Source organism: Oncorhynchus clarkii, chromosome 14 (genome assembly GCF_045791955.1).
Source record: "Oncorhynchus clarkii lewisi isolate Uvic-CL-2024 chromosome 14, UVic_Ocla_1.0, whole genome shotgun sequence".
Lineage (NCBI taxonomy): Eukaryota > Metazoa > Chordata > Actinopteri > Salmoniformes > Salmonidae > Oncorhynchus > Oncorhynchus clarkii.
Window position 1 is genome coordinate 13,459,566 of NC_092160.1, and position 15,657 is coordinate 13,475,222.

A 15,657-nucleotide genomic window follows, 5' to 3' on the forward strand; every position below is an offset into this window, starting at 1 on the left:
GTTCATATTATAGTCGGAACTAGGAAATCCCACTTTCTGAACGCGACCTATAACTACAACCAGTTAGCATGTCGGACATTTCCGAGTTTCTTAGTTCCGACTTGTACAGGAACGCCGCACGAGTTTCGGACTTGGAATTCCGAGTAGGTTGACGGTTCAAAACAGTTTTTCTCAGTCGGAGCTCGTTTTTCATGAGTTCTCAGTCTTGAACACGGTCGGAGATTTTTGATAATAACATAGGATACTGAAGGCATTCGCGTCGACGCACTTGTGTCTCTATAGTGGTTGTACATTCAATTTCAAGTGTGGTTCACTTTTCCCAAGTTACAAGGTAAAAACATTCACAGCTAAACATCGGTTGCTGCCATGAAAAACAATACAATTTGCGCGCATGTAGGAGAGTCATATGTAACATATCGAACACACATATTCATCCATTTCACAGATGAGTCAGTGCAATGAATGCTAAATGATTTGCTTCTCGCAAAGTAAAAAAAATACAAAATAATAATATATATGTGTGTGTGTGTGTGTGTGTGTGTGTATGTGTGTGTGTATATATATATATATATATACTAACTACGTTAGTAGTTGTGGTGCTTGGCTTGCACATGCAAATTCGGAACACACAACATTCTATAATAGAAATGTGTTATTTGACGTGTCAATTAAAAGCTTATTTAATGCGTAAAATAGTGTTATGGCGTGTATCTTTTTTGACACGCAAAGACCCAAACGGCGTTCAATGTGCCTCACACTAATCATTTGGTCTATTTTCACCTCTTAATTTCACCTACTGTTCTCACTTGGTGGTGCACAAATAGCATATAACCTGTTTCAGAGAAAAGTAATCATCGAATATTGTAAGATGTTTCATTTTCTGTTTATATGCCCCATTTATTTATCCTATGGTTCTGGCTGGTACAGGGAGTTCACCGAGAACGGCCCATGTTCTGAATTCTGTCTCAGTACATTTCAAAGTGCTGAACAACTAGTTATATTGACTATTCCGCTTGTCGTTCCCTTATGCCATAATGTGTAGATCAAAATTGTCAGTAGAAACCAAGCAAGTATGTCATATCAGATGTTTTTTAAAAAGGCAGTAAATGAGGCTGAAAACTGTTTCGCTGCCAGACAAGGCTCCGCTGAATGCCAGGTGTAGCATTGGTAAGGTGTTGGGACTCTGCTGTTGGGACAGCTTTATGTAGGCCCTAACAGTTTGTGGGCATCGTTTGCCACCGTTGTGGTGCAATTCATGTATTGTTTAGTGTTGTGTAGGGGCTTTGCTGGCATGCATCCCACTTTTTTTCCTCCCACCAAGATTTGCATGCTAAAATCGCCACTGTATATATTGTAATGAAACCGCAGGGAGCAGGTCTCGAACCCTCAACCTTCTAGTCCAAAATCCAGCGCGCTATCGACTGTGCAGCAAAAGCATACTCGAACAGCAGAGTCGAAAGCCGCGCTTATAAACCCAGGGTCGTGACAATATATATATTTCTTACACTGCACTGCCTACACCACTTTAGCCTATTTTCGGAGTCAGTCGTCAAAGTCATGCCATTTTCCCCCGTACAGGAAGAGGGAGACGTTGCAATAAGAGTCTACTCATTTCAGCATTTTACGTCAGGGTTGAAAGGTGAACAAATTGAAATCGCAGCTGCAGCAGCGTTTGTAAATATTATTGAAGCTACGCAAAGGTAGGTTACTTGCGTGTCACAGCTTTTATTGATGATACGATTATAAATATTCTATTGAATAACATGACTTGTCTCTCCACGCAGAGTTAGTTAACGTTACCTTACCATATCGGCTAGCTTGCGAGTACAGATGCTAACCAATACGTCTTGTCGGCATCTGCTTACTGTTAGGTAGGTAGCTAAAGGGTGTGATGCGGAACTTGAGGTTGCTGAAGAGCCTTCGTTGCTCGGAGCTGCAGGGCCCGGGCACGCCGCAATGTTTCTCTGTTCGGACAGACACCCGTACGGTGCTCATCGCTTCAGAATACTCCGTCACCGAGTTGGACCCACGAGCTGGCCAGGTACTTTACACATAGCAGTGTTCTTCAATCATGGTCCTGGAGTCCCACCGGGTAAAGGTTTTTGTACCAGCCCATCACGAACACGCTGTATTCAACTATTAATCTCCCCATCATGTTCAGGTGATGAATGAGGTGTCGTTGACAGCTGAGCGCTACCTTCCAGAGGATGGCAGTGGGACAGTTGTTGGTATCCAGGACTTACCAGACCAGGAGTCTGTGTGTGTTGCTACAGCCACTGGTGATGTCATCCTCTACAACCTCAGCACTAACCAGGTATCAACACTGTAGAAATAACCCTGTTTATTGAAATTACAAAAGATGAACACTGTTACTCATAGCAGGTTTGTACTGCCTTTGTTTTCGTGTGTGTCCATTTTAGTTGGAGTGTGTGGGCAGTGTGAACAGTGGTCTAACAGCCATGAGCTGGAGCCCGGACCAGGAGCTGGTCACTCTCACCACTGGTCAGTATATCAACCACATTCACTTATGGTCTATTGTTCATGGGGTATATCATCAGCCATCAGAAGTAATGTTCTTTCTTTCCTTTTCTTTTCTTTTCTTGATACTTTTCAGGTCAGGACACCATTATCATGATGACCAAAAACTTTGAACCCATCATAGAGGTTGGGATCCATCAGGATGACTTTGGAGAGGGTAGGACAGATGTTTTTATTTTTCAAGAGACCCAAAGTTTCTTTACATACACAAGATAATCAGCAGGATAAAAACCTATAAAAGTACACCAAACATGATGACAGACTAACCATGGAGAACACCAAACATGATGACAGACTAACCATGGAGAACACCAAACATGATGACAGACTAACCATGGAGAACACCAAACATGATGACAGACTAACCATGGAGAACACCAAACATGATGACAGACTAACCATGGAGAACACCAAACATGATGACAGACTAACCATGGAGAACACCAAACATGATGACAGACTAACCATGGAGAACACCAAACATGATGACAGACTAACCAGGGAGAACACCAAACATGATGACAGACTAACCAGGGAGAACACTAAACATGATGACAGACTAACCATGGAGAACACCAAACATGATGACAGACTAACCATGGAGAACACCAAACATGATGACAGACTAACCATGGAGAACACCAAACATGATGACAGACTAACCATGGAGAACACCAAACATGATGACAGACTAACCATGGAGAACACCAGACATGATGACAGACTAACCATGGAGAACACCAGACATTAAGACAGACTAACCAGGGGAGAGCACTAGACATGATGACAGACTAAACAGGGGAGAGCACTAGACATGAAGACAGACTAACCAGGGGAGAGCACTAGACATGATGACAGACTAACCAGGGGAGAGCACTAGACATGATGACAGACTAACCAGGGGAGAGCACTAGACATGATGACAGACTAAACAGGGGAGAGCACTAGACATGATGACAGACTAAACAGGGGAGAGCACTAGACATGAAGACAGACTAAACAGGGGAGAGCACTAGACATGAAGACAGACTAACCAGGGGAGAGCACTAGACATGATGACAGACTAACCAGGGGAGAGCACTAGACATGATGACAGACTAAACAGGGGAGAGCACTAGACATGAAGACAGACTAACCAGGGGAGAGCACTAGACATGATGACAGACTAACCAGGGGAGAGCACTAGACATGATGACAGACTAACCAGGGGAGAGCACTAGACATGATGACAGACTAAACAGGGGAGAGCACTAGACATGAAGACAGACTAAACAAGGGAGAGCACTAGACATGATGACAGACTAAACAGGGGAGAGCACTAGACGGAGGATAAAAGCCGGGTAAGCCTGTGTGAAGAGGTGTGTCTTTAGTGTGGACTTGAATATGTGTATGTGTAACACTATAGCTTCCGTCCCTACCTGGGCTCGAACCAGGGACCCTCTGCACACATCAACAACTGACACCCACGAAGCATCGTTACCCATCGCTCCACAAAAGCCACGGTCCCTGCAGAGCAAGGGGAACAACTACTTCAAGGTCTCAGAGCGAGTGACGTCACCGATTTGAAAAGCTATTAGTGCGCACCCCGCTAACTAGCTAGCCATTTGACATCGGTTACATATCGATTGTGAGGTTCTGACATGGAGAGAGAGGGAGTTCCAGAGTTGGGGGGGTGCTAAGAGCACCTAAAATTGGAAGATGGGATCCTAATGTAAATATTCCTGTGTATGTACACTATGCCTTTGGTTGACTGACATACTTTTTATGTGTTTTAGGGAAGTTTATTACAGTGGGCTGGGGGAAGAAAGAGACCCAGTTCCATGGCTCAGAGGGCAAGCACGCTGCCCAGAAGAAGACCATAGTAAGGAATATGATTCACCTTTCATCCTAAGAGCAGTTGAACTCTATTTAATGAAGGTCTCACTGTCTCGCCCCTCTCTGTGACAGGAGGTGCAGCCAGCCATGTCCTGGGACGACCGCAGGACGAGGGTGACGTGGAGAGGAGATGGCCAGCTCTTCGCTGTGAGCTCTGTTTGCCCCCAGACTGGTGAGAATCAGTGTTTTTCACAAAAACAATTACTGTAAAAATATAAATACTGTAGATTGTGTTGGTATCACATGCATTGCATATGTGTGATGTTTCAGGTGCCAGAAAGGTCAGAGTGTGGAACAGAGAGTGTGTCTTGCAGTCAACAAGTGAAACCGTCAACGGTCTGGAGCAGTCACTGTGTTGGAAGTAAGATCTCTGTGGAGAATCATTCAACATCTTTGACCACCTTGTTGTATTATGGTTTAGGGAACTTAAATACAATGCATACCACAACATGGTTTGCATGTGAACCTTATGGAACCAATGCCTTGTTTCAGACCGTCAGGTAGTTTGATAGCAGCCACACAGCGTCATCCTAACAAGCACAGTGTGGTGTTTATGGAGAAGAATGGGCTCCTACACGGGGACTTCACCCTGCCCTTTGGAAAAGAACAGGTCAAGGTCGGTCATTCAAATACTCTACACGAAAACTGGGCGATATGGACAAAAATCCATATTGCGATACATTTCCTAAATTGATGCAATAATGATAAATAGAACGATAGGTTTATAACATAAATGGTCTTCACAGTTTTTTAAATTGTTTATATTACCCTTAAAACTACTGCTACTGCTTTGAATGTTGTAGCTTTCAATTGTCCCATTTAACAATTAACCATATTAGCAAACTTATTTCATTTCAAACTTCACATTTCGCTAGTATAGACCCCCACAGTGGTGGTGTCATAATACGCGTCAAATCGTTTTTCCACCATTCATTTTTCCCATAGGGGATTTTAGAAACGCTTAAAGTAAGGGCTGTGTTTCGTGTCGGCTGACCCTGGTGTGATGTTTTGATAACCATGTACATCTCTCTCGGACAAGGTGACTTTTCTCAATATATTCGGCACGATTTACTCTCAGATTTGAAAATACTATTTAGCCTTAAAGTAAGACAACATGCAAAACTACAAAATCTGTAAGCTCCTGCAGGTCATCTCCATGTGAGACCTTTGCAAACAGGTCTAGTGACAATTTAAAACTTGCAGAAGACAGTTCATAGAATTGTCCATTTTTAAGAAATGTAGCCAATTTATTCATTACTATATGTAGCTAACGTTAGATAGTTAATCCAAAGATTCCTACCTTTGCCTCGATTCGGCAGCCTCGTCCAGTTCATGGTATTTGTAGTTCTTTATGATGGTTACATTAGCAGCTAGTTAGCATTTCATTTTTGGGGGGTAAATACAGGCAAAATATATTGATAAAAGTCACCTTGTCCAAGAGAGATTTACGTGGTTATGAAAACATCTCGCTAGGGTAAACCCTACACGGAACACAGGATTTTAGAAACACTTAAAATAAGGGCTAAGGGGAAACATTTATGGGGGGGAAATTATTGGAACCATTTCCCTGTTTGACCACTAGGTTTTATGGGTATTATGACTCATACTGTGATACTCGATACCTGTGGTAATGAACGATATCAGCAGTGCCTGCAATAAGTGGTCAGTGAATTTTGGTTTATCGTCCCAGCTCTACTCAACACACTGATCTAGGATCAGTCTAGCATTTTGCTCCCAATGGTTCAGGTTAGGATTTGGGGAGGGAAGCTGATCCGAGATCTGTGTGACTGTTTCAGGTGAAGGCACTGCTGTGGAACAGTGACTCTACTGTGTTGGCTGTGTGGCTAGAGGACATGACACGAGAAGAGGGGGGCCAAGTCAACACATACAGTAAGATCTCTACCCATTACTCCCAACATTATTTCATACATTTATAATATGGGTTAATCAGTATCTTTCAGTCAATGTGTTGCCTTTTTATTAAGCAGATTTTTTTTATTGTAAAAGAATACTTTGGGATTTTGGCGATGAGGCCATGTATCTACTTACCCAGAGTCAGGTGAACTCGTAGATACTATTTTCATGTCATTATGTTTTGTGTGGACCCCAGGAAGATTAGCTGCTGCTTTTGCAACATAGCTAATGGGTATTCTAATTAAATACCAAATGTCTCTGTGTCCAGTATGAAGGAAGTTTGAGGTAGTTTTGAGAGCCAATGCTAACTCGTGTTAGCGCAATGGCTGAAAGTCTATGGGTACCTACTAGCATACTAACAGATACCCATAGACTTCCAGTCATTGCGCTAATGGTAGTTAACGATTGCGCCAGTTAGCAACTTACTTCATACCGGACACAGATGGAGACTACCGGACACAAATGGAGTCCACAAGTTCATCTGACTCTGGGGAAGTAGATAAAGGGCCTCATTGCCAAAATCCTGAAGTATCCCTTTAACTGATCTGGAGTGACATCCAGCATATTTTTATTTTATTTTTACCCCTGCCTCACTCCCTATCCGCCTCACTCCTTATCCGCCTCACTCCCTATCCTTCTCCCTCCCTATCCGCCTCACTCCCTATCCGCCTCACTCCCTATCCTTCTCCCTCCCCCAGTTCAGCTGTGGACAGTAGGTAACTACCACTGGTACCTGAAGCAGAGCCTATACTTTGGCAGCGACCCCCAGAGGGCGCCAGCCGACGTGAGCTGGGATCCTGAGAGGCCCCTGGGGCTGCACCTGGTGACCCGAGGCTGGGCTAGCCTGACCTACGACTGGGGCTGGAGCACTGACCGCAGCCACGGGGAGGACGGGCAGGACAACGCTAACGTGGCTGTGATCGATGGAGGTGAGTCAGATAGGGACCTTCTTCCAATATCTTTGAAATGCATCCTATCCGTCTGCATTCATGGAGGTGATCACTAATTTATAAGTGAGCGGATAGGTTAAAATATGGTTGCACCTCCCACTGCTTTCACTAATCTTAATCAAGTATTTCAAAGTATAGTGTTTGTGTGACTGTTTCTCTTTGTAGACAAGGTCCTAGTGTCGACATTTCGTCAGTGTGTGGTGCCCCCACCCATGTGTGCCTACGAGCTCCAGCTGCCTGCCCCTGTCAACCTGGTGACCTTCCACCGCCAGCCCCAGAGAACCAATGAGCTGGCAGCACTCACCGCTGACGGACACATCCTAGTCTATGGTCAAGGTGGGCCACCAGAAGCTTTGAGCATCTGCCCTCTCCTTTCTAAATGATCAGCCATCACTCTTCTCTCTCTTCACCCCTACTCTCTTGATGCATACACTGAGTATACCAAACATTAGGAACACCTTCATAATATTGAGTTGCCCCCCCCCACACCTTTTCCCTCAGAACAGCCTCAGTTCACCGGGGATTGGACTCTACAAGGTGTCAAAAGCGTAGGGATGCTGGCCAATGTTGACTCCAATTCTTCCCACAGTTGTGTCAAGTTGGCTGGATGTCCTTTGAGTGGTGGACAGCTCTTGATACACACGGGAAACTGTTGCGCATGAAAAACCCAGCAGCATTGCAGTTCTTGACACAAAGCGGTGCGCCTGGAACCTACTACCATACCCCGTTCAAAGGCACTTAAATCTTTTGTCTTGCCCATTCACCCTCTGAACGGCACACATACACAATTCTTGTCTCAAGGCAGATAAATCGTTCTTTAACCTGTCTCCTCCCCTTTATCTACACTGATTTGAAGTGGATTTAACAGGTGACATCAATAAGGGATCATAGCTTTCACCTGGTCAGTCTATGTCATGGAAAGAGCAGGTGTTCTTAATGTTTTGTACACTCTGTATATCTCTCTGACCTCTTTCCTCTTCCTTTTCATCTCTTTTCCCACTCACACTGTGCTGTTAATTAATTGTTAAGACAGGTACTGGGTACATAAATCCCAGCTACTTTTGTGTTTAATTCTGTTGTCTGTTCAGGTACTGGGGACCAGAGTGACCCTACTGCCAGAGTGGGAGGATTCCGATCTATCACACACGCTCCTCAGTTAAAGACTACCTACAGGTACAATCTGGACAGTCATTCCAAAGCTTTTTCATTTATGACCCTCACGCTAAAGTTCTATTGCGCCCTAACATTGTGGCTGTATTGTGTGCAGGGTTTTGTTGGATCAGGAGCTGCCCCTGGCTCTGCGTCTCCTGCTGTGGCTGAGGGGGGATGTGTTCCTGGGGGTGGGGGGCAGTGTAGAGGGGCCGTCCCAGTCCACGCTGCTTATCCTGGGACCCTCGGAGGCCCAGAGCCCCCAGTCAACCCTGGAGATCAAGTAAGAAAGAACAATAAATCACAACAACGCTGCTTTTTACATACTGTCAGAAGGTCCCCCTAACTGTTTGTATCCCCAGGTCACGTGTGGAGGTTGAAGGTCACGTTATCAGCATGTGTCACAGCTCCAATACGGGCACAGTGGCCCTGCAGCTGGAGGATGGCCAGATCAGGAAGTTCCTCTGGGGTACGTGAACTACTTCCTGGGCTATGAGAATATTGTTTGTAGACTTGCTTGTGGAATTGAGCCAGCTATCATGAGATGTTTTCTATGCCTCCAGCATGAGCAGCCTTGTGCATGTCCCCAGATTCCCTGAAGCCTAGTGTGGTGAGCTGGCAGGACGCGACAGGCTACAGCATCAACTTCCCAGATCCCTGTGTGCAGACGGCCCTCTGTACTATAGAAAAGGTAAGGGTATAGTCCAACTGAATACTGCTGTCACCGAAAATCACTTACTATTATTTGCTGATTTGATAATATTGATTGTGCCAAAAGTACCTACCTCCTGGTCTCAAATCTAGGGGATTTCTTGTAATGTCAACAGGAGCATCTGCTGGGGCTTACAGACCGATCTCACCTGTTTGTTGACGACACAGAGGTATGTCTGTTTTACCTTGGTGATTCAGCACAAAGGCAGAGTTACCATTATGATTGATGTAAACACACTTATTACTTAAATGTAGCTGCTTGGCAGCCACATGTAATGCAAAGCCAGGTCATATTAATTAGAAACAGTCAGCTTTATTGACCAATCTGGTTGTGTCACTGCCTCCCTCTGTTCTTCTTCCACAGGTGGCCTCCAACGTCTCCTCCTTCGTGGTCTACGATGACTTCCTGCTACTCACCACACACTCGCACACATGCCGCTGCCTCCGACTCAGCACACTCACTGTCAAAGGACTGCAGGTGGCCTTGGCTGCAGACGGAGGTCAGAATGACCAGAATGACGAGACTCTCCGCAGGGTGGAAAGGGGCTCCAGAATCGTCACTGTGGTCCCCCAGGACACCAGGCTCATCCTGCAGGTCTGAACTGTTCTGTCTGTCATAAAAACAGATTGCAATCCCAGATTATTTTACCTCATTGCGATTACCCATATTGTTTGGCACTGCATCCCTGGTCGTGTTGATGGTGAGTATGACACGTGCGTGTCTGCAGATGCCTCGCGGTAACCTGGAGACCATCCACCATCGAGCGCTGGTATTGGCTCAGCTCAGAAAGTGTCTGGACAGTCAGAAGTTCCGAGAGGCCTTTGAGTGCATGAGGAAGCTGCGGATCAACCTCAACCTGATTTACGACCACAACCCCAAGGTTAGTAAGCCACCCATTCACTTCTCCTTCACCTTAACCCGTCTGACCTTCTGGTGTGGAATGGCACATACAAACTAGATGTCACAAAAACGGTTGTGTTAAATATCAAATGTGTCTACTCTAGCCAACAGTTCGCAGATACAGTGCGGGTAGGCTAGTCTACATGAGGTTATTATTGATAAGAGAGAGAATATTTTTATTTGTCAAATGGCAGTCAAGCATCGATCATCCTGCCACCAAATTAAGACCCTCAGTATTTAATGGAGAAGCTCATCGCCTTGCACTTTCACCACCCTGTGAAGTTCATTATCATTTATTTCGTCTGTAGCCTAATAACTTGTATGCTTTCCGGAGTCGTAGTGGGAGGACCACAAACCATATCATCGCGTGACTGCAAGTTTAATTCTATATGATGTTCTTCTCTGGCAGGTGTTTTTAGAGAGCGTGGAGACCTTCCTGAGACAGCTAGACTCTATCAACCACATCAACCTTTTCCTCACAGAGCTCAAGTAATAACCATTTTTATTTTACAACAATAACAAACAACGGCCATTTTGTAATGTATAGGACATTTTAATGTGGAAGTTTTATTCTTTTTTGATTTTACAGAGAGGAAGATACCACTACGACAATGTACCCATACCCATCGAACGCTACAGGCCAGTCAGCGCCCGGGGCTTGTGGGAAAAAGGTTGATATTGTTTGTGATGCGCTACGCTGCACCATGGAATCTATGGACCAACACAAGTGAGTGCGCTCTTGATACAGGTTATTCTTTTTGTCAATGAAAACCAATACAATTTGATTTGTATAGTCTCTATTTACAGAACATTTTAACTAGCATTGTACTCAAATCGTGTTTCCTTTACGCTTCATTTTGAGTGTAATATTGTCATTATCACCCACAGGTACTGCCTGTCTATCTTGACGTCACATGTGAAGAAGACTGTTCCTGAGCTGGAGGTTGCCCTGCAGAAAGTCCACGAGCTTCGAGGTAAAACGGTCACAAAGCAGATCAGCAAGAGCAATACGAAATTGTTAACAAGATATCTGAAAATCCATGTGTTTGTGTGTATTTGTAGTGAACCCACCCGATGCAGCCAACGCGGTGAGTGCGGAGGAGGCTCTGAAGTACCTGTTGTTCCTAGTCAATGTCAACGAGCTGTATGAACACTCTCTGGGCACCTACGACTTTGACTTGGTCCTCATGGTAGCTGAGAAGTCCCAAAAGGTCAGTGACAGAAGAATGGTACTGCAGGTAAACCGTACTTAATACAGTGCCTTGTGAAAGTATTCGGCCCCCTTGAACTTTGCGACCTTTTGCCACATTTCAGGCTTCAAACATAAAGATATAAAACTGTATTTTTTTGTGAAGAATCAACAACAAGTGGGACACAATCATGAAGTGGAACGACATTTATTGGATATTTCAAACTTTTTTAACAAATCAAAAACTGAAAAATTGGGCGTGCAAAATTATTCAGCCCCTTTACTTTCAATGCAGCAAACTCTCTCCAGAAGTTCAGTGAGGATCTCTGAATGATCCAATGTTGACCTAAATGACTAATGATGATAAATACAATCCACCTGTGTGTAATCAAGTCTCCGTATAAATGCACCTGCACTGTGATAGTCTCAGAGGTCCGTTAAAAGCGCAGAGAGCATCATGAAGAACAAGGAACACACCAGGCAGGTCCGAGATACTGTTGTGAAGAAGTTTAAAGCCGGATTTGGATACAAAAAGATTTCCCAAGCTTTAAACATCCCAAGGAGCACTGTGCAAGCGATAATATTGAAATGGAAGGAGAATCAGACCGCTGCAAATCTACCAAGACCTGGCCGTCCCTCTAAACTTTCAGCTCATACAAGGAGAAGACTGATCAGAGATGCAGCCAAGATGCCCATGATCACTCTGGATGAACTGCAGAGATCTACAGATGAGGTGGGAGACTCTGTCCATAGGACAACAATCAGTCGTATATTGCACAAATCTGGCCTTTATGGAAGAGTGGCAAGAACAAAGCAATTTCTTAAAGATATCCATAAAAAGTGTCCTTTAAAGTTTGCCACAAGCCACCTGGGAGACACACCAAACATGTGGAAGAAGGTGCTCTGGTCAGATGAAACCAACATTGAACTTTTTTGCAACAATGCAAAACGTTATGTTTGGCGTAAAAGCAACACAGCTGAACACACCATCCCCACTGTCAAACATGGTGGTGGCAGCATCATGGTTTGGGCCTGCTTTTCTTCAGCAGGGACAGGGAAGATGGTTAAAATTGATGGGAAGATGGATGGAGCCAAATACAGGACCATTCTGGAAGAAAACCTGATGGAGTCTGCAAAAGACCTGAGACTGGGACGGAGATTTGTCTTCCAACAAGACAATGATCCAAAACATAAAGTAAAATCTACAATGGAATGGTTCAAAAATAAACATATCCAGGTGTTAGAATGGCCAAGTCAAAGTCCAGACCTGAATCCAATCGAGAATCTGTGGAAAGAACTGAAAACTGCTGTTCACAAATGCTCTCCATCCAACCTCACTGAGCTCGAGCTGTTTTGCAAGGAGGAATGGGAAAAAATGTCAGTCTCTCGATGTGCGAGAGAGACATACCCCAAGCGACTTACAGCTGTAATCGCAGCAAATGGTGGAGCTACAAAGTATTAACTTTAGGGGGCTGAATAATTTTGCACGCCCAATTTTTCAGTTTTTGATTTGTTAAAAAAGTTTGAAATATCCAATAAATGTCGTTCCACTTCATGATTGTGTCCCACTTGTTGTTGATTCTTCACAAAAAAATACAGTTTTATATCTTTATGTTTGAAGCCTGAAATGTGGCAAAAGGTCTCAAAGTTCAAGGGGGCCGAATACTTTCGCAAGGCACTGTAGTTACCCTGATGAAGCCATTTGCTGCAGAAACTTTGAGGGACGATCACTGCAAATGGAGAAAACGCCGCTACTTTAATTTATTTTCATGGGTATTAAAGATGAATTATCTGTTGCCCTCCCAAACATTCAAGGACCCCAAAGAGTACCTTCCCTTCCTGAATATGCTGAAGACTCTAGAACCCAACTACCAGCGCTACACCATCGACAAACACCTGAAGAGATACAGGAAGGCCCTGCACCACCTCAGCAAGTGTGGTGAGTGTGTAATGCAATAGCCCTCAGCATTTCATTAAGAGGACAATTACATAATTGCAATGAATGACCTAGACTGGGTGTGTTTTTTGTTGTTGTTTTTGTACCAGGTGAGGAGCACTTCACCGAGGCCCTAAATCTGGTGAAGGACCAGAGGCTGTATAGTGATGCCCTGGGGCTCTATCCAACAGACAGCCCTCAGTACAAGGTAATGCATTTTCACACATTACTAAATAAGTAGCCACACTGTGTGCTACTGTTATGTCTCTGACCTCCCAACCCTGACCTCTAACCTCTGACCTCTGTCCAGGCCTTGAGCTGTGCCTACGCTGAGTACCTGGTGGAGCAGCAGCAGGCGGAGCAGGCAGGGTTGTTGCTGTGGCGCTGCGGCGAGGCGGTCCGCGCCCTCCAGGCCTTCGTGGGCAGTGCCAGCTGGAGGAACGCCCTCTGTGTGGCAGAGCAGATCCCCCTTCCACCCGACCAGCTGGCACTGCTGGCTAGGGACCTGGCAGGTACTGTCCTACCGACGTCCTGGCACTCAGCGCCAACACATGAAGTCTTAAAGTTGTGTTGTCGATTCAAAACGTGTTGCTCATTTGGTTTCATATTTCCCCCTATTGTTTCAGAGAAACTGATAGAGCTCAGAAGATATACGGAGGCAGCCATATTGTTGGAGCAATATGCTAAGGACTGTGAGGAGGCCATCTCGGCTCTGATCACAGGTGCAGTCTGGGAAGAAGCACTTCGACTGGTGAGTTAACAAGATGGCCTCCATCGTACAACATGCTCTACAAACTCCTCCCAAGACAAAATTACATTGTCTTTTGTCTGTTCTAGGTGTATTTGTACAACAGACAAGACATCATTGAAACAAACCTCAAACCAGCTCTCTTGGAAGGTAAAGCCCCAATTTTTCATTGGTGAATTGAAATGCTCTTCATGATAGTGCTAATGATGTTTCAGTGTGCAATATATTCATTATTTGTGATCTTTATGGCACCAAATGTATATACATTGGTTTTATGAACACTGTTTTCTTAAGCATGTAGTTCTCAGACCTCCTACCTGGAAGCTCAGAGGGTGATGTTCATTCGTCACAAAACCCGTCTGGCCGTGGTACGGGAGCTTAAGGAAAAGGCCAGGCTGGAGTTACTGGGTAAACCAGCATTACTTACACACATATAATTTTTGTAATAGCTTAAGGGGCTTTGAGAATGGGCTTGTCCATGTTATACTGACGTGCCTCCCTCTCTTTGTTTCCCTTTCTCTCCCTTGTTCTGTCTCCCTCTCTCATTCAAGATGAGGATGTCCCAGACTGTCCAGAGGCAGAGCTCTACTCAGAGGCCAGTAGTGTGATGTCCGGCAGCCGTGCCGGGTCCAAGTACTCACATAGTAACTCCCGCATCTCCTCGTGAGTTAGCCCTTTACACATCTGTATGAATTGCATGAAATACCTAGTGGGGGGTGGATGTGGGGTTGGGACTTGGTAGTAAGATGTCGGTAGTCTCAGTATGAGATAGGAACTAACCTCTGTCTCTTAGGAGGTCGTCTAAGAATCGCCGGAAGGCTGAGCGCAAGAAGCTGAGTCTGAAGGAAGGGACCCCCCTAGAGGACATGGCTCTGATGCATGCCCTGGCAGAGATCATCCACTCTGTGGACAAGATGAGAGGTAGGAGACGCACGTTCTTGTTGATAGGTAGAGTCATGTGGGCAGGTCCTGTGTGATTGACAGTGTTATGCTCTGCCCCTGCAGAGGAAGTGCACAGCCTGCTGAAGGGCCTAATGCTGTTCCAGTTTGACGGACAGGCGGGGAGGCTGCAACAGGCCTATGGGGAGGCTCTCCAGATGATTGAGGTGGCCCTTCCTGAGGTGTGGCAGGAGGGTCTTCAGCAGAGTCAGGCTCCGGTGAGAGAGAGACACACACACACACACACAGGCTTGTTCTTAGGAGTTAATTTAACCTGTGTTTTAATTTTGTTCTCCAGATTACCGGTCCTAACTCCACAGCCAACAGCATCATGGCTTCATTTCAACAGCCAAGACCCTCATCAACCCAAGGTCCGTTTTAGTAATATTATCCTATTTATTACTATTGAACATACACAATTTACTCATTTGTTTAGTAATATTAGGTGCTAAAATCAAATGTTCGTATTCCCTTTTTAGTTTATTAATATAGTATACACGTTTCCTCTTTGCAGATTCAGAGACTCCCCCACCCCCAAAGATGAGAAATGGTGTCAAGTGGAAGCTGAGTATTTTGAAGTAGCTTTTTGTCATCACTATTTTCTTCTTGTTTCTTCTTTTAACTGTAAAGCTATCTTATCACGTAACCTGTTAATAAAGATGTATACTGGATTTTCTTGTAACTCTTGTATGACTAAAGCATGATCAACAGAGCTGTCAAATGTTCTCACAATATAATGTTGGTAATGGATATGGAATTATTAATACTGTCAGAGATATGGAAACGGCAGGCAGTCAGTTCATAGTT

At 44.7% G+C, this 15,657-nt stretch overlaps 1 protein-coding gene across 1 annotated transcript; it reads left to right on the forward strand.

Moving 5' to 3' along the window:
* Positions 1-120: 120 nt before the first annotated feature.
* LOC139366316 (elongator complex protein 1-like) lies at positions 121-15,521 on the forward strand. The gene is made up of 35 exons (XM_071103665.1): positions 121-331; positions 1,579-1,700; positions 1,872-2,041; positions 2,162-2,314; positions 2,421-2,502; positions 2,615-2,695; positions 4,314-4,399; positions 4,486-4,585; positions 4,684-4,774; positions 4,906-5,029; positions 6,210-6,303; positions 7,026-7,256; positions 7,443-7,613; positions 8,366-8,450; positions 8,545-8,709; positions 8,789-8,895; positions 9,017-9,117; positions 9,254-9,307; positions 9,502-9,732; positions 9,866-10,018; positions 10,448-10,527; positions 10,628-10,765; positions 10,927-11,012; positions 11,101-11,249; positions 13,043-13,166; positions 13,274-13,371; positions 13,474-13,675; positions 13,790-13,914; positions 14,001-14,061; positions 14,206-14,319; positions 14,463-14,574; positions 14,705-14,832; positions 14,917-15,068; positions 15,149-15,221; positions 15,365-15,521. Exons 3-35 carry the CDS (start codon positions 1,892-1,894, stop codon positions 15,430-15,432), a joined length of 3,969 nt encoding a protein of 1,322 aa, XP_070959766.1. The 5' UTR covers positions 121-331; positions 1,579-1,700; positions 1,872-1,891; the 3' UTR covers positions 15,433-15,521.
* Positions 15,522-15,657: the final 136 nt, after the last annotated feature.

Excerpts from the sequence above, each read along its gene's own strand:
- LOC139366316 (XM_071103665.1), top strand. The coding sequence starts at position 1,892 with ATGCGGAACTTGAGGTTGCTGAAGAGCCTTCGTTGCTCGGAGCTGCAG. Across the intron at positions 7,257-7,442 it reads CGTGGCTGTGATCGATGGAG|ACAAGGTCCTAGTGTCGACA; the intron begins GTGAGTCAGATA and ends TTCTCTTTGTAG. Across the intron at positions 10,528-10,627 it reads CTTTTCCTCACAGAGCTCAA|AGAGGAAGATACCACTACGA; the intron begins GTAATAACCATT and ends TTGATTTTACAG.